At 43.0% G+C, this 24316-nt stretch overlaps 1 protein-coding gene across 5 annotated transcripts in view; it reads right to left on the reverse strand.

The window, feature by feature from the left end:
- The window catches only part of NOS1 (nitric oxide synthase 1), a 203345-nt gene that overhangs the window by 90504 nt on the left and 88525 nt on the right, over positions 1–24316 (reverse strand). For all 5 annotated transcript variants that reach the window (XM_072983603.2, XM_072983605.2, XM_072983607.2 and 2 more), the window contains 6 exons: positions 22155–22281; positions 19557–19694; positions 13786–13931; positions 12592–12754; positions 10628–10719; positions 8464–8605 (listed from right to left, as the gene is read on the reverse strand). In XM_072983603.2, the coding sequence (XP_072839704.2) occupies positions 8464–8605; positions 10628–10719; positions 12592–12754; positions 13786–13931; positions 19557–19694; positions 22155–22281 (808 nt within the window). The remainder of the gene's footprint in view (positions 1–8463; positions 8606–10627; positions 10720–12591; positions 12755–13785; positions 13932–19556; positions 19695–22154; positions 22282–24316) is intronic.

The raw sequence follows: 24316 nt of genomic DNA on the forward strand, positions 1-24316 counted from the left end.
AGGAAGTTGACAAAAAGTCTAGCTGAGCGTCTGAAGGAGTGAGTGTGGGCTATGTAAAAAGCCAGAGCCTGTCTTACATCCAGAGTATGGAGGATCCTTTTTTGATGAGTAGAAGGAGACGGAAGAAAAGAAGGAAGAACTAAAGATTGGGATAAGTGGAACTGGGAGACAACCTTGGGTAGAAAAGAAATATCTACAAAAAGTTTAACTTTATCCGGGTAAAACTGGAGACAAGTGTAGTCAGACCTTAAGGCCGCAAGTTCACTAGGACGTTGAGCTGACGTGATGGTGACAAGAAATATTGTTTTGAAGGGAAGTAACCTGAGGTCAGTTGACGTCAGGGCTCAAACGGGGCCCTTGTAAGTTGCCGAAGGACCAATGTCAGTGACCACTGAGGTGGTGGAAGGTGGACATCTGTGGTAGAGGTGTGATAGCCCCTTGAAAAATGTTTCAGGGTAGGGTGTCTGAAAAACTTAGTTGTCTGAGAGGTTGATGGTTGATAAGCCACAATTGCAGAAAGGTAGACCTTGAGGGACGAGAGAGAAAGGCCCTTAGTTTTTAACTGCAATAAAAAAACATAAGTAAGAGAGGAGTTGGTTGAGGAAAAAGATGACTCTGAAGTAAAAGCTTGAATTTTTTTTTTCCATGTATACATATAGGCCTTCCTGGCTGAAGGTTTCTTTGCATGATGAATGACATTCATCAGTGAGGTCAAATCCTCCACTCTATGAGATGAAGAGCAGGGAGATTTGGGTGGAGAATTAGATTTTTGTTCTGTATGAGCAGGTGATAAATGTCGGACGACAGCTGGTGGAAATTGGGAACCCTGGCTGTCACAGCCACCATGGAGCTATCAGGATAGTATTGGGCCTGTCCTTTTGAAGGTGGACTATGACCTTGTGGAGGAGTAGGATTGGTGGAAACAGGTAAATGAGTGACTTAGGCCAATGGCCGATTAATGAGTCTCCGCAGGAGTTCTTGCCTACTCCTGCATGGGAGCAGTAATGCTTGTATTTCCAGTTTACCCAGGAGGCAAAGAGGTTGATGGTGGGTGTGCCCCACTGTTTGCGCAGGGAGAGAAAAACAGATTGATCTAGCTCCCATTGTGGGCTTGAAATTTTTTTCGACTGAGCAAATCTGCCAGATTGTTGTCTTGACCGCTATATGTATTTCCGTGAGACAAATGTGATGAGAGAGTCACCATTCCCACAGTTCGACAGCAGGTACCTAAAAGACTTGGGGAGTGAGTGTCCCCTTGTTTGAGAATATAATACATCCTATTGTCTGTGGCTAGTTGAACCATTTTGTCCATGAGACGGTTTTTGAAAGCTCTGCAAGCTTTTATTAGTGTTAAGAGTTCTAGCTCATTGATATGGAGGAGTTTCTCTCTTTGTGACCACCGGGCATGGATTTGCAGGGATTTGCAATGGGCACCCCAGCCAGTAAGGCTGGCATCTGTAGTAACCTGGATTTGTGGGCGGGGTTGTTGAAACAGCCATCCTATCGTCAGGTTCTGAGCAGAGTGCCACTATGCAAGCTGGGAGGTGAGTTCTGGAGAGTGATTCGCAGCAACGTATGTGGTGAGTCTGTCAATGAGTTGAACAAGGCTAGGAACTATGCCTGGAGTTACCTTATTTTGAGGTAAACATGCCGAACCACAGCAATCATGGACACCACAGTGCCTAAAGCAGATATGAGCGCATGAGGAGTGAAGGCACGTAGTAAGGAGTTTAGATCGAGGCATTTGTCTGTTGAAAGAAATGCCTGAGCATGTCTGGACTCTATAATTGCTCCTATATAACGAACCAGACTTGTGGGTTTTAACTTGGATTTCTGTAGATTTACTGCAAGGCTGAGATCCTAGAGAAGAGACAAAAATAAGTGAATGTCTTGTTGTGCTTTGTGATGGGAGTGTGCCATGAGCAGCCAGTCATCGATGCACGGGGAGATGTGAATTTTGTGATTGCGCTGAGGGCATCGCTGGTATGTGGGGCAGACTCCCAAAAGCCTGGCAGCTGTCCTATTTTTCTAAACATTCTCAAGAATGTCATCATTCTCGACATTGAAGAGACCAACTCTATTGAATGTGAGTTCTTTAATGCACACACGCACGTCTTTGCCTAGACCCGCAGTTCTAGATCAGGAGAAACGTCGAAGCGCTACAGAGGTAGCCATTGATTTAGGTGCGGCATCAACTGTGTGTCTAGCATCTGTTGTTTTGCCATCGAAATAACCTCTTGTTGAAAAGTTTGTGCTAAGACCCTTTTATCTTCGGGGAGAGCATCAATAAAGATAGACATATTGTCCAGAGAAAATGTTGGTAGGCTCCCATAGCTCCCTGATAGTTTACAACTGTCACGGTGAAGGCAGAAGAAGAGTATAGCCATCTGCCCATGGAGTCAATGTGCCTGCTGTCTTTATTAGGTGGTATTAGTATTTGTCTGCATTGAGAGCAAGATTGTGAATCTTTGACAAATATGGAATTAGAACCTGGTTGTTTCTGTAAAAGACTGCACGCGGATCATGCACTCAATAAAGGTTGTCTATGCATTTTGACACTGAATGAGATGATGCTCGTTTGGTCGAAGAATGTCTAGCTGTGACCAGGAGAGAAAGGAGCATGGAGATATGGACCAGTGTGATAGTATCTTTAGAGATGGGATCATAAAGATGATCTGCTGCTATGGAGATCTATAGGTCTATGGATCTGTAGGTTGAGATATTTGGCCATACGAATTATTAGTTGAGCATAGGTTTGAAAATCCTCTACTGGTGACGGAGGGTCTGTGTCTGCCAGGTCAGAACCCAGTGATGTTAAAAGTCCTGATGGTGTTTGAGGCCTGGAACCAGGATCAGATGGATTAGCATCATGCCTAGAGTCAATCGACTATCGATCAATATCGACGTCGAGCAGCTGGTCCTCAAAATATTGATGTTAATACTGAGCTGTTGATGTTGAAGGGGCATTGGTGGATAGTGGTCGATATCAAGGGTCGTCGATTGGTATGGACGTTGAAAGTGGACAGGGGCCGATAGCGAGGATCATCAATATTGAAAGGGACGATATTGAGGTGTGTCGAAATGGAGGTTGTTGTCGGTGTTGAGAGAGCTATCGAGGTGGTAAAGGCGTTGATGGACCACACTGTATTATGGTGGAATAGACAGACGCCGGTGACACTGAGCAGGATGAGCGCTCGCGGTCCTCCTAATGGAGAGGAAAATAGTAACTTGCTAGTGCTGCAACGTGCCTAGAGCCGAGGAATTTTGATCGGTTTGGTTGGGGCTCTTAGGTGCCGGCAGATAAGAGGTGCCAGGTAGTTCTGGGTGATCATAGTAATAAGATCGCTTCAACACCGAAGGCTCCCTAGCAGAGACATCCTGCAGTCAGCAGCGCCGCTGGACCAGGAAGAGTGACTGGCCAATAGTGTTTGGCAGGCTTCTCTGTTAGGCACTGATTGGGGCAAATGGAATCCCAATGATGGTGCTGAGCATGATCTCTTTCCGTGCAAGAAGGCAAGCGGACGCTCATATAGGCTTGATGCCTTTGTTGATGTGCTAGAGGCTGAGATGGTAGGCCTACAGGGGCAGAGTAAGGCACAGTTTCTGGTTGTGTTTAGCGCCATGGATGTTTGATGAGGCAATTTGTGAAGACTCACTTAGAGAGCCCGAGGACTGTCGCGGGCTATCAGGGGAAGCAGTGAGTCGATCAACACACTTCCCATTTAGAAGACTGCGATGGTGAGGTTGATGAGGTGGAAGTGCCTCCTCATCTGAAAGAGAACCGACACAGATGAGGTTCCCAGACTCCAGTGGTTGTGGAACGGGGAAACGGTTTTGGAAGGCTTCGATTTCAAAGACTGAACCTTCTTTGGAGGTGACGGTTCCGGTGTTGAGGAAGCATCCACGGATGGTTTTTAGAGGCTGTTTTCGATGTCAAGGATTTCGACGTCAAATATTTGGCTTTGTGCACTCACATGACCGTCAATATCAAGGGCAGAGTATGTTATCGATGATTGGAATGAGATGGAGTAGCTGATGGGTGCTGATTTGTCGCTTTGGAAACAGCTTCATCCATGACTTTAGGGATTGCTCCCAGAGCCGAAGCTAGAGTCTAGAGAGGCAGCTGTGGAGAACGAGGAAGTTTGATGGCCTCACCAAGGAAAAACGGGCATTTAGGGAGGCCATCAGAAAGTGGGATCTCTTTATCGCAGGCTACGCAGCAATGCAGCTTTTAAATGGGCCTGAAAAGGCCATGAACCGAGAACCGGTTTTGAAAAGTAAACAACAGAAAGGTGGGGGGGGGGGAAGCTTCGGCCCTAAGGCTGGAGCGTATCTTGTTTTGAAAATAATAAGGATAATAATAATAAATAAAGTTCAATAACTTTCCTATTTTTGTTTTCAGATTTCTCACAGAAGCAACGATTTGAGGCTCTCAAAGCGGCAGTTGAAAGAAAGTGAAGGGAGAGCCTTGGCGCCAAGGTACATGTACCAGGGGGGAGGGGGGTCTATGCTAATGTATTTTCCTTTGCTACCGCAGAAGCTCTAGAATATTCCGACGAGGCTCCGCGCATGCGTGGACTACTGGTAGTGTGATTCACAGAGGCTACAAAGAAGAATGACAGGTTACCCACTTGCAACCATACGGAATTGTGTGATAATGATTTGTTTAATTCTCTTACATCTAAGATAGGGCGAAACACTCTACCTTTTTTGGGGATGGTGAAATTGCGCGAGAAAAACCATTGTTTATATGGGTTATATGGTGTCTTTGAGAAGTAAATTTGTTATTTCTTCTTGCAGAGTTTGTGAAGGTGGAGTGATGATGTGAGTTGTCGGAGGGAGTTTGAAGAAATGGATGTGGTAGCCATTTTGGATGATGGATAATACCCAGGTATCCATGGTGATGGATTCTCAGGCAGGTAATTGTTTCCAGAGGGCAGGATGGGTGGGTTGGGTTGTGATCTCAGTCAAAGGAGCGTCAAACGTGATGTTTAGGTTTGCAGCCATTTCGCCTCGTAGCAGGTTGTTGGTGAGGTTTGGTTCTCTGATTCCTGAAATAGGATGTGTAAGATGTCTGTCTTGGAGGGTGACGTTGGAACTTTTGGTAGGAGTCATAAGGTCACCTCCATTGATTTTGTTGAGGGCATTGTAGGAAGGGTAGAATCCCCAGCATCTAGCCGCTGATCTTTTCTTCTGTACATTTTCTAAGATGTCATTGGTTTCAGCATTAAAGGGGCCTACCCTATTGAAGGGAAGGTCTTCAATGCGTGCGTGGGCATCCTCAGCGAGGCCAGTTGTTCTGAGCCAAGAGAAGCAGCATAAGGTTACTGAAGTGGCCATAGACTTGGCTGTAGCATCTACTGTGTGTTGATCAAAAAGCATTTGTTGTTTAGCAATGGAAAGACCTTTTTGTTGGAAGGTTTGTGCAAATATCTTTTTATTCTCTGGTAGAGATTCAACAAAAGTGGACATGTTGTCCCAAAGGAAGCGCTGGTAACCTACCATGGCTCCTTGATAGGTAGTGACTCACATGGTGAAAGCTGAAGAGGAGTAAAGCCATCTGCCCATGGAATCTATTCTCCGACTACCCTTGTTTGTTGATGTCGAGATCTCGATTGTGAGGCTTCAACGAATATAGAGTTTGAGCTGGTTGTTTCTGGAGGAAAATGACTCGTGGGTCATGGACTCTACAGAGATTATCGCTTCATTTCGACATTATATGTGAGGAGGCTGGTTTCATCCAGGATCGTTGTGCAGTACTAAGTAAGGATGGCAACATTGATATGTGTACTGGAGTAGTTGTGTCTTTAGAGACTGGATTGTACAGATGATCGGCTGGTTCTGTCAATGAATTTGGAGGTCGAGGGACTTAGCCATACGGATCATAAGTTGGGCATAAATCTGAAAATCTTCTGCTGGCGGTGGTGGGTCGGCATCGACAATGTCAGATCCTGGTGATGTGAGTAATACTGATGGAGTCTGCGATCGAGATCCATGATCAGAAACTTCGAGGTCGCATCTGGAGTCAACGGACTGTCAGTTGACTTTGGTGTCAAGGGGCTGAACGTCATAGTATTGGTGGTTATGACTCGATATATTTTGTCTGATGTACGCTGCCCAGAATAGTTAAATGACTAGATGGGCGGGATATAGATATAAATATAACAAACAAACAAACAAACAAAAATGGAGGCGGCATATTGATGGATATTTGCCAGTGTCGAGAGCCTTTGACATTGAGAGATGTTGGCTGAGTGTCAATAGACTTTGTACAGTATGGGTGGTCCTCAGTGTCGAACCCAGTATCATAATGGTGTCGAGTTCGATGTTTAGGATTTACCAGAGGATGGAGATCCTGTGGAGGCAGGGGGATGGAGTGGGCATCCATGGACCAGGATGGATATCGAGGATCATCGATATCAGAGCCTGTGTCTCTGTGATGTCTAAACGGAGGGTTGTTGATGCGGTGGCAGATGCTGGATGCTGGAGATGCCGATTGCAAGGAATGATTTCCATCATCTGGGTTGGTAGAGAAATAGCGGGAAGCTGGAGCTGAAAAAGCCTCGCGTGCTGAAGAATGCTGCTTGACCATTCTGGGTCTCTTAGGTGCCAGGTAGGGAGCAGACTGAGATCCATGACTGTTGTGGTGATGCAGCCATTTCGACACCTATGGTTGTTGAGAGTGAGGTTGACTGCTAGATGGTACCATTGAACAGGGTAAAGTGCCTGGTCGACTGGCAGGTGCAGCTTGTCTGAGAGAGCACTGGTTGTGGCAAATGGCAACCCGGCAAGCGTGCTGAACGTAGGAGTGAGCTGCACGGGATGGAGCAGTCGGCTCGTGAGGTTGTTGTTGCCGATGTGTCTACATAGGGATTGGTGGGCGATCTGACGGCACCAAATAGTGAACGGTGTCAAGTTGTTCGGAATTGACTCCTTCAGGCGAAGTAACAATAGAGAGGTTGCTTGAGGGAATAGAGTGTTGTGGACTGGGGGAAAAGGATGTTAGACGGTCGACTCTGTCATCCCATTCTGGAGGCTGAGAACAAGGTTGATGAGATGGTAATCCATCATCATCAGAAGGAGAACCAACAGAAATTGACTCAGACAGTTGTTAAGGTTGTTGTATGACTGTAGGCTTGGATTTATGGTGTTTGCTCCTTTTATGTGGAGAAGGCTCCGGATTCGAAGAGGCTTCGGTAGACATCGCTTAGTGGAAGCTTTCGAAGCTGAGGACTTCAATATTGAGGGCTTTCAAACTTTTGCACTTTGGAGGTTCTTGACGATGTGGATGGAGCATCAGAATGAGATGGTGTGGCTGATGGACGTTGTTTGGACGCTTTGAAAACAGCTTTTTCCATTGCTTTGGTTTGAGAAGTGGCCTTACAGGGAGGCTGGGCCATTTTAGCCAATTGAAGGGATTGCTCCCAAAGGCGGAGTTTCAGACTAGAGAGGTGGGACTGAAGGACTCCGAGCTTGAAGTTTTTACAATGGGTGCAGGAGGAAGTTTGGTGTGCTTCTCCCAAACAAAAGAGGCACTTGGTGTGGCTGTCAGAGAGTGGCATTTTATTATTGCAGACCACACAGTGCTTAAATGAGCCCAAAGGGGCCATGAATATGTGGAAAAACTTATTTTTAAAAAAAGAGGGAGGGGAGGGTGCCATGGCCAAAAGGCCGAGCACAGAGAAGAAGAAAAAACTGATAATAGTATTTAACTTGATGTATTTTCTTAAAGGTAAGTGGTAAAAATAAAAACATGAATCGAGATTAAACTCTCCTTCACTTGTACTCACAGAAGCAGAAAAAGCATGAGGCTCTCAACGCGGCGGTTGAAAGAAACTGAAAGGAGAGGCTTGGCACCAACGTACTTCCACGGGGGCAGGGGCTTATTCTAATATGTTTTTTGCTACCACAGAAGCTCTAGAATCTTCCAGTGAGTCTCCGCACAGGCGTGGATCACCCACGGTCTGATTCACAGAGGCCACGAAGAAGAACTACGTTATATTCTAAGTGTGGAGGAAAGAGTGTAGACCATGGAGTATATCTTAAGGAGAAAATGAGTACTTAACCTCACTCTTGTTCTCAATGCTGGGCTGTTGAAGGAACTTTTGACAGTTTCTCCATTTTTCCATTACAGTTGAATGAGTTGTAGCAGTCTCATGTGTGGCAGGATTTTTTTAAAATAATTTAAACCCACTTTTGCCATTGAAATAAAATTCCATCTTCCATTTAATCATTTATTAACATTATAATAATTAAATTATAATAACTTTCCATTTAAGAAATTTTTGTCACACCTATCAAGTAAAAAAAAAGGATCCAAGTCCTTTTTTAAACTTGATTCATTTGTTCATTTTTTTTTTCAAACAGGCCCCCCCAACAGTCTGAGGGACAATGAACTGGCCCACTGTTTAAAAAGTTTGAGGACCCCTGGTGCATGTGAATCCCAGTTTCTCACACACTGACCTCAGTCAGCTCCACATTGGCCGGGTCTCCCTGGATGCTGCCATCTGGCTGCTTATACCCAGCATAGCGGATGAGCTGTGAGTTCCAGACTCGGAAGTCATGTTTGCCATCTGTCCTCTGGGGGAAAATAGTGATGGCAGACCTAGGACAGCAGAAGAAAAAGGCTGGCATTATCAGTCCTTAGGCAAAGAGTCCGTAGAACCAGATTAAATTGGAACTTTGGACTGCTAGAGGTATTGTAGTGCAGCAGTTCAGAACATTGGACTGGAATTTGTGAGATCCAGTTTCTACTCCTAAACAGCCATGAAATTCACTAGGTGATCTGAGACATCTGTTTCTCTCAACTTGTTGTGAGGATAAAGTGGGGAGAACAAGGGGCATGTGCACTGCCTTCGAGCTCATTGGAGGATAGATATAAGTGTAACCAACAAGGCAACAAACAATGGAAACATATAGCAGGAATCTGTTGGGGCCACAGACCTTTCAGTGCTTTAGGTGTCCGGCTGCAGAACCAGAGGTTGGAAGTTTGATTCCCCCTGCACTGTTGCATTACTGAGGTACGACAATAGCGTTTGGTCAACACCCCCCCTCCTCTTATGGATCTGGCTCTGAAAGAACTGATCAATCCATATCTCACTATAATGTATGCAGATGTGGGGCTATAACAATAAGGGAAAAACCAATTCCTCCCCATAGGAAAGAAATAGGGAGCTTAAATTTACCCTCCCTCACATCCTCACTTTCTATGTACAGGAATAACAATAACAATAATTAGTAGCAGAAGCACTAAAGAAAATGGTGATGGTGGACCAGGGCAGTATAGTAGATAGAGCAATAAACTGGGTTTTGGGAGAGCCAAATTTAAAAAGTTTTCACCGAGCCATGCAATCAATGGGTGAATTATGGACAACTGCTTCCTTCTCAGCCTGCCTTCCCTCACAGCGTTCTTATTGTGAGCACAAAGTAGAAAGGAGACGTAAGCTTACCACCTGGAGTTCACGGCAGAGAAACGGGTTATAAATGTAACTAACAAATACATGACAAAGTGACCCATCTATTCAGGTGGACCTGCGCCTACTGTGTGAAGAAATACAGCCCATTCACAGGATTGCCCTCTCTGTGAGAACCATTCCTGATATTGTCTGCCTGATATTGTTTAACTTGGTTTCAGATTCCAAATCAGTGCTGTGCCAACATTTCTGGTCTTTTTTTTTTTCTTTTAATCACTCCTCGAATTGGAGCTGTGGGGCAGGGAGAAGTTGCCCACAAAAGAAAGTAGCACATGTGGGAACTTCAAAGAGATCTTTAGGTGTATTTGCACAACACAGTTATTTCAGTTTGACACCTCTTCAACTTTTGTAAGGCAATCAGAAATCTCTGTTAGGGATTCTCTATTGAGGCACTTAGAACTCTGCAGCAGAGTATTCCTGACTGCCTGACTGCTCAGGGTTTGGCAAGATAGAACCATGATAGTTAAAAGTGGTATCTAACTGATAAAACTGTAGTAAAAGGAGACCTTCCAAACTGGGGAGAAGGATTCTAATTTTCTTGTCATGAGACAGCCAAGCAGAATATGGCCTTCTTCTAATTTTTTCTTATGGGCTTGCTTGCTAATGCAGTGCTTCACAATCTCTGGTACAAGAGGCTGCCTGTGAGAGAGAAAAAGCACTGGAAGATCTTAAAAAATTCAAAAGTTATAACAATAAGGGTAAAAAGGAAGAACACATGCAATTTGTTCATATCGTAATCTTATTCTCAGGTAAAACCGATGGTGCCGTTCTAAGGGATCACAACCTATGCTGTTGTCCAGGCGTGAATTTGCAGGGAGTCTTGAACCCGAGGTTTGATGGGTGCCAAGCAAGGATTCCATCTAGGCATTACTGCTCTCACATGAGATCAATCAGGGACAATCAAGGAAGGATATTTAACAATACTGTATACTAGAAATGGCCATGTGGTCCTTATCCCAGAAAAGTTCCTGGGAAAGCTCCAAACTTGCTCCCTGGTTTGAACACAAAGGGCTCTGGCCCTTCAGATGCTGCTGGCCTACAACTCCCTTCCCTGAGGACTACCAGCCACATTAGCTGAAGCTGATGGGAGTGAGAGCCCAACAACATTCAGATAGCCACTGTTTTCCCAAGCCAGGCTTGTATTCGCCACGTACCTAAGGTTTCCTTTGTTTGTGGCATACTTTATATGATTACAAATGTAGTTGAACATCCCATGGGCAGTTGTGCAGTCCCGGGCATCAAATACCTGAAATAATTCAAATGAGAAAAATTTCAGGAGGAAAGCAATAGTGTAGAGAAACTATGTCTTATAGCAAAGAAACTATGTCTTTATAAGGAAAGATTTATGGAACAGAGTATGTTTAGCCTGGAAAACAAAAGTCAGAGGACGAAAAAGAATACCTTTCAAATCCAGGGGAGGCTATCATTCAGACTACAGTGGTGCCTCGCTTTACAATTGCCCTGCATTACAACAAAAGCGCATTACGATGATCTTTTTGCAATCGCAATTGCGATCGCAAAACGATGGTCTAAATGGGCTTTTTTCACTTTGCGATGATCGGTTCCCTGCTTTGGGAACTGATTCTTCGCAAAACGATTTTAAAACAGCTGATCAGCGGTTTCAAAATGGCCACCAGGTAAACAAAATGGCTCCCCCGCTGTTTTCTGGGACAGATTCCTCGCAAGACAACAGTGAAAATGGCTGTCCTATAGAGGATCTTCGCTGGACGGTGAGTTTTGACCCCACTGGAATGCATTGAAGGGGTTTCAATGGGTTTCCCCCCCGCTTTACTATGTTTTCACTTAACGCCGATTTTTCTGGAACGGATTATCACCATTAAGCGAGGCACCACTGTAGTTCTGTTGTTCCAGAGAGCAGGATTAGATTTAAAGAGTTTTAGTTACATAAGGGTAACTAAAACCCCAGGAGACAGGTCTTAACAGTGAGAAGAGTTTGGCAACAGAAGCCAGTATCTGGACATCTTCTTCGCTAGGAACCCAGACAGCCATTGGTTATGGATTCTCTAGATACCGATTTGCTGAACCATGTATTGTGGTGCCTCGCAAGACGATGTTAATTCGTTCCGCGAAAATCGCTATTAAGCAAAAACATCGTCTTGCGAAACACGTTTTCCCATTGAAATGCACTGAAAACCTGATAATCCGTTCCAATGGGAACGGATTGTCATCGTTAAGCAAAAATTGCCATAGGAAACATCGTTAAGCGAAACACGGTTCCTAAGCGAAGACAGCCGTCTAACAAAACAGAGACCATTAAAAGACTCTTATAGCGAAGCAAGACCAAGCTGTCAAAAACATTGTAAAGCGAAAAACAGGGACCTAAAATTTAACCGTCTTGCGAGGCAAGGTCCCTAACATCGTAAAGCGAAAATCGCCCATAGGAAACATCGTTAAACGAAGTGCAAGATTGCTCCGAAAACCTCATCGTAAAGCGAATTTGTCGTTATGCAAAGCAATCGTCTTGCGAGGCATCACTGTATAGGGTTATGTTGGATGTCCTCTAATGTCCCTTTAACTCCCCAGTATTATTATTTTATGGGACATAGTGGGAATAATTTTCTCTCTATGCATTAGGGCAGCTGAAACTTAAAAAACAGGTTCTGTAAGTACAGTTGTTTTGCTGTGTATAACTGAATAATAGTTTAAAACAGCTGTAACTTTCTAAGAATGATGGCAGATATACTTCTGGAAACAGAAAACAAGCTGTTTTCAAAAGTGCTCTGAAAATAAATGAGCTGAGTGGGTATTTTGGCTCCAGGGTTGCCTCCAGATTTGAAGGGAACTTTGGCTGAAGTGCTCTCTGTTGGAGACCTCAAACCATTAATAGCTACCATTGTAAATCTCCCACCATGTTTTAAAGCAGCATAGCAAACCTCTAGCTGGGTGGCTAAACAGAGCCCATGACAGATTCTCAGCCTGTAGTTTTGAATCAAGCTAGTTCTATACGAGCTTCTGCAAATGCTCTGGGAGAACCAACACCCTTCCAAACTAGCAGCCTCCCAGCTTTATGTCAGTTTGCCAGCAAACACAATTTTCCCCACATGTATCTTCTGGTACAGGCCCCCAGCAGCTGCGACCAGGGCAGCTGCTTCCACACCTGTAGCTTGGACCACTGAATCCTGCCCACACAGCGGGAGGCATTGCGCCAGGCATGCTTGGCTCCATAGATCAACTCAGTATCCCGCAGCTGGTAGGTGCCGGTGGCTTCAATCTCCTTTGTTACTTCCTCCAGCCTCTCCATGTGGGCCTTGGAGCCAAACCTGCCAGTTTGGAGAAAGAAGCCAGCAACTGTCAATTATGATGTGAAACAAAGCTTCATGGCAGTACAAAAACATATAACCCCTAACCCTGATTTCAACATGCACATATGCACTATAAGATCTGGAACCCATCATCTGAGGGTCAAATCGGACAGTATGATTAGCACAAATTTAGAGGAACTGTTCCCCGAAATAGTGAAAGAGGACAGCCATGTAAAACTGGACAAGACTTGAATCCTACCAATCTGCAGGGGCTTGTGCATGGCATAAGATTTCAGTTTATTTTCTGTTTGGAAGATGCTTCTTCTGTTTTCCGGTCTTCCGTGGACCACTTATTCCATTTACACTGAAAGGGCATGTCTCTGACCTTCAGTTTGTTGCCCCCCAGAGGTAAAACAGCAGGGCTGGCTGGGCAAGAGGACACACATGGTGGGAGGGGGAAGCAGAGCAGCAAAGCTGGTGGGGAAAGGGCAAATGGTGGCAGCTGCAGCATCTTGGCAAGGAGAGAGAGAGAGGAGGGAACAGGGGAGGCAGGCAGGCGACTGGAATGTCAAATGTAAGGCAATTTTACATATTTGAACGAAGGCGATGAATGAGGAAAACACAGACAAACACAGATTATCTGCATCCCTCTAAGTCAACCAGACCATTAGAATTTCTGAGGGTCTCTTCTAGAAAGAAACAGAAGAAGACAAAGGAAGGAAGGAAGGAAGGAAGGAAGGAAGGAAGGAAGGAAGGAAGGAAGGAAGGAAAGGAAGGAAAGGAAGGAAAGGAAAGGAAAGGAAAGGAAAGGAAAAAGGAAAGGAAAAAGGAAAGGAAAGGAAAGGAAAGAAAAGAAAAGAAAAGAAAAGAAAAGAAAACTCCTCCTCTATGTTTGTCATCCTGAGCAGGAAGTCCCATTCCCAAGTGCAAGTTTTATGTTCCAGTGATAGAAAACATAGCTTTGTTTCCGGAAACCTAGATAAGATTCTACGGCAGACTTCTGCTTGCTCTGTCAATGGAGCTCTGGACTGTTCATGCACATGACTTGCCTTTTGATGGAGGAATAATACTGGTCAATGAATTCTTTTGCCAGTGGGAGTAGCTGCTCCTTTGTCCGGACTTCTTCTGGTTTTCGGACATGCTGGGAAGGGATCATGATGGAACCCATGCAGACCTGCTCACTGCAGGGGGTCACCTGAAAGGTACAAGTCAGAGGAGCTCATGGCATCGATCTTGGTTATTTGCAGTGTCTTTTGCAAGAAACCATTGGAATCTGCAGATACTGGTGGTGCCAGTAAATTGTCAGGGGGCCAAGCTATCCTTTGGCAGAGCAGAGATTGCACAGATCTGACTACTGATGATTTATTCACCAAGCAAGCAATTAATGAAATAAGAGCCAAAATGTAAAATGTACTTGAAATATATATAAAAATTACACAAGTGTATATTGTAAAAATCACAGTTCTCTAACACAAAGCTTTCTAGTTCATATATGCAGATTGCATTTCTTCTATATAAAAGAGAAATTTTGGTTCTAATAAAGTATGAGTGCCTGTTTAAACAGCATAAAGCTTAAGTTCAGTAATTCTAAGGATACAAGAAAAAAACTATTTTCCTTCAGTAAAAGGCTGTTTTCTTAGCAAAAAGCTATCAATGAGATAAAACTCTCGTATAGTCACTTAAAAACCTCTACTGCATTTTATAAAAACAAATTGAGCATAGTATAAGCATAGTAAATAATGCACATTGCATTAGATAATTCTTACCCAATTTCTAGCAGAGATTTCTCCCATTTGCAAAAACAGACTTTTATATCCCTTGGGAGATGGTCCATAAACATGACATAAATCTCTGTTTATATACTTTAGATGTTTTGATGTAGTCAAAACATTGTGACATAAAACATATCCTGTGGATAACTGGTGTCCTAGGGTACTGACCAGCTAGGCCAGCTGAGCTGTACATGGTCCCCACCTTTCGAGTAACTTCTTTAGCATCATATTTGGGCAGTAAAATACATTTTGAATGTTGATTACATGCTTTTTACATTTTCTGTGTTCCTCATTTAAAACCTCTTTATTTTTTCCTGCCATATATTTTTTCCAAAACTTATAATTATGTATCATCTAACTCAGTGGTCAGGAAACAGGGGTAAATTACGCCAAATTGGGTAAAAATGAAAATCCTGGGGGTAATGGGGATGGTCGCTGCAGGCATTTTACCCCCAGGCATTTTATTTCCGAGGATGCTGTGTGTAGGTGGGCATTCCGTTGCACGGAGAGCGAGCCCCGGCGAGGAACTGCACTGGGCACCTGCCTGTCCTCCTCACCTCCAAAGTGGGGGAGGGGGAGGCAGTGGACCAGGCCAGCTGGACTCTTTGTCCGGCGGAGCCCTGGCTGGGGCTCTCCTGCCTGCCTGCGCCCACCTGCCTGGTGCACTGTCAAGGAGGCCCCCTTCCCACCCCGCCTCCCCTGAGCTCATGGCCAGTGGTCCTGCCGGCCCTGCGGTGCCCGCCTCCCCTCTCCAAGGACGCGCTTTGCCAGCGGTGTGGCAGCTCCAGACTGGCTGCCTGGATGGTGGCCACAGGTCCTGGGCGAGCGCAGGAGGGGCGGGGGTCAGCCGTGGAAGGCAAGAGCCAAGGGGGGGGGGGTAATGTCAATGTAAATAAATTTTTTTTGGAGGGGGGTAAAAGGTAAAAAAGTTCCCTGACCCCTGATCTAACTGTAAGTATTTCCAAATGTGGCTGCATCTTAGATTTGTACAAAGGCAATAAGATACTGACATTTTTATTTCCAACTCTTTTCTTAATTACACTTTCTACGTACATTGCAGCTACACGCTGGATTGACATCTTTTAATTGCTATCCATTTTATTTCCATTTAAAAAAACATATATGTGGACTCCAAAGTTTTCTTTCAAGCCACATATAGTTTTGGCCATACATTTTTAAGTTTGTTCATGTATTGTCTCATCGTGTATCACCCACACGTGGCACAAGTGCACATGTGAATATTAATTAAAAATGTGGAAAAGCCTTGTTGATAATGACATTAATAAGGTTGTTAGCAACATATTTTTGTGTGTAATGCTTTTTTCCAGGAGCATACATGCTTTCAGCAAAACACGGCACAAAGAGAACCTCCATACACATCATACAGACATGTGTCCTGAAACTAGTGTTTTGCAGGGTTGTTGTTAAATGCTGTGAAGTCGGAACTCATTTATAGTGAACCTAATAGAGCTTTGAAGGTAAATAAGATATTTAAGAAGTGATGACTTCCACACATCCAGTGAAGGCTTGATCAGCCAGCATTTGTTCCACTGTTTGGTGTGCTATGGAGGTGGGTTGGTTCACTCTTTTTTCCATCAGACCACCAGACTGCTAGAGTGAACCAATCTATCCCAGAGTGCAGTGCAATCTATCCCAGAATGTGTAAGTCCACTCTAGTTTGGTCCATTTCATGCATGCAATCACAGGGAACAGACCAAAAGTGAGCCTTGCAGCTGCTAAGGCTCCATCCACTGTCAGTTTCCAGAATCATGAAGTGGCTTAATAAATAACTCACTTCAGGATGTCAGCAAATTTAACATTTTCCCTGTTCCTCTGTGGTGGGGCAGGGGAAGCGAAATTATTCTTTTCATTGCCTCCGCTGGACCATCAATGTACTTAGATTTTTTTTATTTGTCTCTGCATGAAGTGCTGATTGAAACCATCGTTGCAGGCAGTTTCTTGATTGGCACTACAAGCAAGCTAAAGAAAATATTTTTTTAAATTTTAATCTAAGTGATTCAATGCATCAATGATGGTTTAGCAGAGGCAAAAAAAATATTCACTTCCCCATCCCTCTATAGGAGAAGAGTTAAAACTGCTGCATGACCTTGAGCTAGTTGTTGTCTTTCAACTTGATCTACCTCTGAAGACTGCTGTGAAAATAAAGTGGGAAGGATCCTTGAGCTCACTGAAGAAAAAGTGAAATATATTATGGGTCATCAAGGCACTTCTAATTTAAGGCAAACCTATGAATTAATGGTCTTCAAAAGATCCTGTCATTAGCAGCCCTGATCGTGCAGACTAGAGGCTGTGGCTTCTTTTATTGAGACAATCAACCTCATGTCTGGTGTTCCAGTTTTCCTACAGTTTTCTATTTTTCATAGTCTTAGCATATTTTCCAAACAGTTGAGTCATATTATGATATGTCTGAAGGACAATAATCTCAATTTAATGATTTTTTTTCTGACAGGAAATCAACATTTATTTGCCCTAGAATTTTTCCCCGGAGTTGGGTCAAATTCATGTTGGTAGTTTTGATGACACCATCCAACCATCTTATCCTCTGTCGTCCCCTTCTCCTCTTGCCTTCACACTTTCCCAACATCAGGGTCTTTTCCAGGGAGTCTTCTCTTCTCATGAGATGGCCAAAGTATTGGAGCCTCAGCTTCAGGAACTGTCCTTCCATTGAGCACTCAGGGTTTATTTCCTTCAGAATGGATAGGTTTGTTCTCCTTGCAGTCCAGGGGACTCTCAAGAACCTCCCTCCAGCACCACAATTCAAAAGCATCAATTCTTCAGCAGTCAGCCTTCCTCATGATCCAGCTCTCACTTCCATACATCACGAAAGGAAAAACCATAGCTTTGACTATGCAGACCTTTGTAGGCAAGGTGATGTCTCTGCTTTTTAAGATGCTGTTTAGGTTTGTCATCGCTTTCCTCCCAAGAAGCAGGCATCTTTGAAGGTACCACTGCCCATGTAGGGCCAGTCTAAAACATTCTGCTCCTGAGGTGGATAAAACAATTATCTTCCCTGAGGAAAGACGCATAATAACTAAGATTGATCAAGTTACTTTGAAACTTGAAGCTGGAAAATCCCACAAGCACCTCTGTCCTGTTTCATGATATTGAAGTTCAGCTACCTATAGCATTACCAGAATGAGAAACCTAGGTCTGATATAACCGTGACCGAAGCCTTCCTTCCCCCTGAGATAAGAGTCGCAGTTGTGGTGCCATTGCCCCCATCTTTGCCCCCACCCCACCCTGGCCCTCAACCCGGTTCAAATCCCAGCTGCTGCGACAGAGGCTCTTACTGCTTGTCATTGTTACTGCCATCTAGCCAGTCACCCTCCTTTGCAAAAGTGCCAACTGACTCCACTTGAAAATATGCCGGCTGAGACGAATGGTTAGCACTGTTGCCAAGAAGGGAAGGCAGACCGTGTTGACAAGAAGCTTCTAGAGGCATGTGAGAGAGAAAAAGCAAATGCAAGGATAGAGGAAGGGGTCCAGATGAGGTGGGAGTAGGCTGGCAATTTCTCAGTGGCAGACGTACATGTAAAGGAACATTTATGAATGAAACTGAGCTGGGTGGCCTACGTCTGTGGTCCCCAACCTTGGGCCTCCAGATGTTCTTGGACTATAACTCCCAGAAGCCTTCACTACCACCTCTGCTGGCCAGGATTTCTGGGAGTTGAAGTCCAAGAACATTTGGAGGCCCAAAGTTGGGGACCACTGGCCTACGTGGTTCCTGGCTGGAGAGATTCTGCTTCTATAGATTGTGTGTATGTGTGTGTCTGCAAGAAAGAACAATTAAGAAAGAGGTGTATTGGAGTTGGGTTTGGGTTTAGAAGGATGTTGTGTATTATGAGAGTTTGAATGAAAGTGTGGTCTTGTAGTACTGGTGTTAAAGGAAGTATAATTATTTTATAATTTATATGTAGACAAAAGGAATAAAATGGTTTAAATAAAAATGTTAAAAGTAAAGGTTTACAGTTGTATACTGAAGAAACTAGCAATTTGAAATATTTTTCCTGCATATTAATATTCCTTGTTCATGGTCTTTTTTTAATCCTTTGTGGGCTTTTCCCCAAATAAAGCTCTTTTTAGTTTATAATCTCTGTTCTTTATTTTATAAACAGCAGTAATTAAGTATAAAAACCCATGTTGGCTAGCTCAGTGGTTTGGCTACAGAGCCAGAGGTTGGGAGTTCAGTTCTTCACTCTCCCTCCTGGAAGACGAGCCAGCCTCGGTGGCCTTGGGCAAATGGCACAGTCCCAGAGTATCCCCAGAAGAAGGGAAAACCTCTTCTGAGTATGCTGTACCTAGAAAATCCTGGAAAGGGTCACTATAAGTCAGAATCAATTTGATAGCATACAACTACAGTGGTGCCTCGCAAGACAAATGTAATTCGTTCTGCGAGTAACGCTGTCTTGCGAAAAACATTCAGTGCATTCCTATGGGAACCTCGCAAGACGAAAATAATTCATTTGTCTTGCGAGGCACCGGTCTTGTGAAAAACATTCGTCTTGCGAAGCACGGCCATAGAAGAAGCTGTCTTGGGAGGCACGATAGCGATTGCAAAAACCATTCGTCTTGCAGATTTTTCATCCCGCGAGGCGTTTGTCTTGCAAGACACCACTGTATTATTATTATATTTATCAGTGCTAAAATATATGGTTTGTATAGTATCATCAAAGTAGGTAAGGCTGCATTTCACCAAAAAAACACTCTTACTTTCAAATAGGTAGTGTGAAATAAGCACTTAACTTTGTCAAGATTATAGCACCAGTGTACAAGGGAACATTGTCTGTCTTTGTGAAGGAGATAATCCAAGAGATCAAGTCAGGTTTCAATGGCAATCCTATACTTGGTGCAAAAATATGGAGGTAGTCGTGTTTTTCATACACACAGAGAGAAGATAAAGCAGCATATCCCAGCTCTCCCAGAATCCTACCCTCTTAGATGATCCCATTAATCTACATAATTGTAAGGCTGGCTCTAATCTTGCAAAACATGTCTGAAGAAATGGCTCCATCCCGCATCTCACTCACCATGGTACTTTTCAGATGCAAAGTGTCGTTGAGCACAGAGCCAGTCTCCCAGTTTCTTACTTTGGCAAATCGTGGACACTTGGAAGGACTTCCATTCACCAAATTCTTGGTTGGTGATTGCTGACCTGAAGATGGCGGCTAGGTGAGTGGGGTGAACGGGGGGGGGGGGAAGAGAACACAGTTTTAGACCATTAAATTCTAGCTGGTTGGAAAGAAGTGGATATGTATGACGGCATCCAAACCTGGCACGGCATGCAAAGACAGAAGAATTTTCCTTCCACTTTTCCCAGGAAGAGCAGCTGTTTGGAAAAGGAGAGGGGTCGTTGTTGTTGGGAGTGGTGGGGGAGGAAAAGAGGAAAAGACTGGGGAGTTGAGGGGTGTGGTGCAAAGGCAAAAGGAACAACTCGAAGTTGCAATATGGCAGAGGCAGCAATAGCACTCCCATCTGCTATTATTACACCCTTTGTCAGAGGATTTCACGGCTTACCTATGTACTAAGCACCTCTGAATCTTTCACTATTTGGCTTCCTCTTGGCATCCTGAGGTGAGAAAGAAGGATCTCCCTCTCCATTTCCCCCATACATAGGATAATTTTAAATAAATCTGTCATGTCCCTCTTCCTGAGCTTGTAAACCCAAGGGTATCTTTTTTTTTTTTACTTCTTACATATTAAATTAAACTTAAGGTTTGGTGGAATCCTCATGTTTGCAGCACAGTTTTTGAGGGGGAAAATGACAATGCAGAGAAGCAACAAAAATAGCTCAATGAGGACTGGGTAGACAAGCAATGCCGAAAGTTTCTTTCTGATTTTGCTATAAGAGGAAGGAAGAGTGAAACGGAGCATCCTATGAATGACTGCCACACTGCACAGGAGGGGCACGCCACTTGGCAGCATTCTGTTGCAGATTTCAGTTTTTCTAACTCCTATTAAAAACAAGCATCACTGTGGAAACTGAATTATTGCAAGGAATCCATGTTATTCTACTTCATTATCTGCCAGGCCATATCTATGACTAGTAAAATCCTGAATGGCAAGAGAGCCAAATGGCATTTCCTCTTTTCTACCTTTGAACTTTGCAAGGAGGTGAACTGTATGATAGGCTCCCAAAACTCAGGACCTGACCTCCCCTGCTACTCTGTTCATACTCTTCTCTGTAGTATCACCACCATTGTGTCTGCAGCACTTATTTTATGATATGCCCTGGTTAATTTTCATAGTGTCATCTGAAAAACATCCTAGGTCTTCATTTCTGAGGTTCAGATCTTCATATTCACTGTGCTAATAACTTTTATTAATCCTGGTTTAGTAAGGGGAAGTATTTCTAATGCAAATGAGCTTTCTGGGGAAAAAGGGGGGGAGAAATAAGAAAAAGAAAAGAAAAACAACAGAAAAAAAGGTTTTTGCGTTTCTGTTTCAAATTGAGACAAGAGGCACCTTATATGAAAATTAGCATGATCTCATAAACTTCACCGGAATATTTAGGGAAATATTTATGGAGGCACTGAAGAGGTCTGAGAAGAAAGTGCGTTTAAAAATTAACAAAACATTTTTAGGTAGCTGTATTTATTATAGGAAAAAAACACAATTAAATGCTTTGCCTCACCTTTAAAGAATTAACAAGTTTATTTATTTCCTCCCTCCCTCCCTAAAACTTCTCCCACAGTGGTGCAAGTTGCAACGATGCTTCTAATGCGCTATGGGGACCATCCTCCCCTCCCTCAACACGTGGGTGAAAGGATGCTCTGTCACCGTATTCTAGAGGCATCGTTAGGAATGGGGGAATAGCTGAACCTCACTGTCTGTCTAGTAAAATAAAATCAAAAAGAGTGACTGAAAAAGTGACTTTTTGGATTTCAACTCACACAGTCTCCTAGCCAACATGATGCTAGGGAAATTCTAGGAGTTTTAAGCCAAAAAACCAAAACCAAACCAAAACTATCATTATCATTTTCCCAAGCTCTATGTAAACAGCCCAATAAGTCTCCTCAGGCAAGCTTTTTGTCAGTGACCGCCTGCCTAAGACTTGGGCTGCTATTTATTTATTTATTTATTTATTTATTTATTTATTTATTTATTTATTTATTTATTTATTTATTTATTTATTTACTTACTTACTTACTTACTTACTTACTTACTTACTTACTTACTTATTTATTTATTTATTTATTATTTGCTTGCTACTCTCTTTCCTTCCAGTTTTTATATTTTATTTAAAATATGTTTACTCCACCTTTTTCCTAAAAATTGTGCAAGGAGGCTTATAGTACTAAAAACAAAATATTAAAACCTAAAAACAAAAAAATTATTACAATGTTGAAAAGGAATTAAACAATTATAGTATTAAGAATTATAATAAAATATTAAAAATATATACTAAAATCACATTAAAAACAACAGCCCTTATATTGTTTGTTTTTAACATTGTAAGCTGCCTTGGGTCTTCTTGAGATGAAAGGTGGGTTAGAAATATTTTAAATAAAAGTAATATATTCGAAGGTGATGGACCCAAATCCTCAAAAGCTCTTGGCAAACAAGCATCTTCTGTTTTCTTTCACTTTGTCTGGCAGCCCTCCAGCCTCTGTTTTTAAATCACCTACTTGGCCCTTCTCTGAAGAGATGTCGTTGTTCATGAGGGAAGAGGTGTCAGTCTTCTCACACTGATCACCAATGACTCGATCATTCTGCATTTCTGCTGGCAACACCTTCTGGTCTGCTTCTTGGAACCTGGAGAAAAAAAGTTACAAAGTCATAACAACCCGTCAGTCAGTTGGGGATTAATCATTCCCATGCCAAGTTTATCAAGCGGTCTGTAAACTCCAAGCAAAGAAGAGATTTCACAGTTATGTTGCTCCTGGTCATTTCACAGCATTTTAGGACTTTGGTGCTGATTTGAACTGGTTTAAAGAGATCATCTCAGTATTTGCTTAGTATTTTATATGCAAGAGCGTAATTATTGTGGAATGTACCACATTGTCCCAGCATGTCTGTTTACACGCACTACTCACTGGCTTCTGGCTGCTGATACCTACTACCCTCTTCATTTGCCTATCGTTCCATCTCTTATTCTGCCTAGTTTAGCATCCTCCTCACACCTTGTTCCTCCCACTTGCATTCATCCATATTGTACTTCCATCACCACACTGCCGCCAAAACTTGCCATTTCTATCTATGTACATATTTCATAGCATCACAATATTCCCCCTTGATTTTTTTTCTTCCTTTTCCTGTTTTTTGTGCCCTAGCACTTGATCAGTATGTGAGTTCTTTTGTAAGCAACAAATGCTACCCACTTTTTTGCTAAATAATTCTCTAGTACTAATGCTAGATGGGTGGTAGCAATATACTTTGGGCTTGTCCATGTCAGCAGATGGAAAAAGAAAAATGAAAGTTTTTGATAGCTTGCAACACTATAAGGTACATTAATGCCTTACAATGTTGCATGCTGTATGAAAACAAAACAGGAGCGAGTCTGCTTACCTGCAGAGAGATGGAGAGATGACAGGGGAAACACACCCACAAAGGAATGTCACCTCACGAGTCACAATGGAAGAAGACAGCACAACTCTGTATTATGTTCCGCATGAAATGGTAAAATCAAAGCAATGTGGAACAGAATACACCACAGGCTGTTGACAATATATTGCATTTGCACAAATCAGAATTTGGAAAGGTACCAGTTTGGACAATAACTTCCCAAATCCACTGCCATTACTAGCCCCATCCCAAAATGTGAAGTCTCCAATCTTCAAATTACTTTCACAAAACACAATATGACCTCTCTGACCTTCCCTCTTCTGTATCAAGGAATTGCGGACCTCTGCTTTGAATCCGTGCGTAAAACTCACCTACTTTTAATGGAGTGGAAAGCCAGAAGGATCTCTATGCCTTAGCCTGCCATTACACCCAGTCAACGAGTAGTCCAGACAGGCGGGGTATAAATCAAATAAATCAAATAAATAAATAAATCAAATAAACAAACAAACAAACAAACAAACAAACAAACATTCTGTAGACTCAGTTTCCCCTTAAGACTCTTAACACTTTTTCAAACATATGAGTTAACCTGTAGGCAAGAGTGAGGTGGAGTAAGCCACTAAGGAGACATAGTCAGTAAATAGAGCTGGTTAATTGCCGTGTGGTTGCAAAGGTAAAATGATGGGAAATCCAACACAAATAAAGGTAAAAGTTCCCCTTGACCATTGTGTCCAGTCACCTCCAATTGTAGGGGCGGATGCTCATCCCCATTTGTAAGCCAAAGAGCCAGCGTTTGTCTGTAGACACTTTCTGTGGTCATGCGGTCAGCATAACTAGACACGGAACGCCGTCTCCTTCCCACCAAGGTAGTACCTATTCATCTACTCACATGTGGATGCTTTCGAACTGCCACCACAAGTACAAATCTTATAAATAATATCAGGAAATTAAAGTCCTTAAACTTGGAGATAGAGTGGAGCAGTATGCTCGCACGTTCCGCATCCAGAAATCACCAGATCTGAACACCAGTCATTATAAAAAGCTATAAGCAACTATAAGGATTCCTGCTTCCCAATATCAAAACTTTCAATGAACTATGTTTGCTGTCCTGGAGAAAAATGATCAGCTACAAAGGGGCTGAAGGGTGGAGATCTTTTTAAAATTTCTCTTACTTTCTCCTTTTTCCAACCAAGCATTCATTCCATTCCACTTCTGTTTTTATTTGCATTTTTAAAAATCAGCACAGAAATCTGTAGTGTATATTTATGGGCATTTCTATATTTTT

This window comes from Pogona vitticeps, chromosome 14 (assembly GCF_051106095.1).
Source record: "Pogona vitticeps strain Pit_001003342236 chromosome 14, PviZW2.1, whole genome shotgun sequence".
In the NCBI taxonomy this organism is placed as follows: Eukaryota; Metazoa; Chordata; class Lepidosauria; order Squamata; family Agamidae; genus Pogona; species Pogona vitticeps.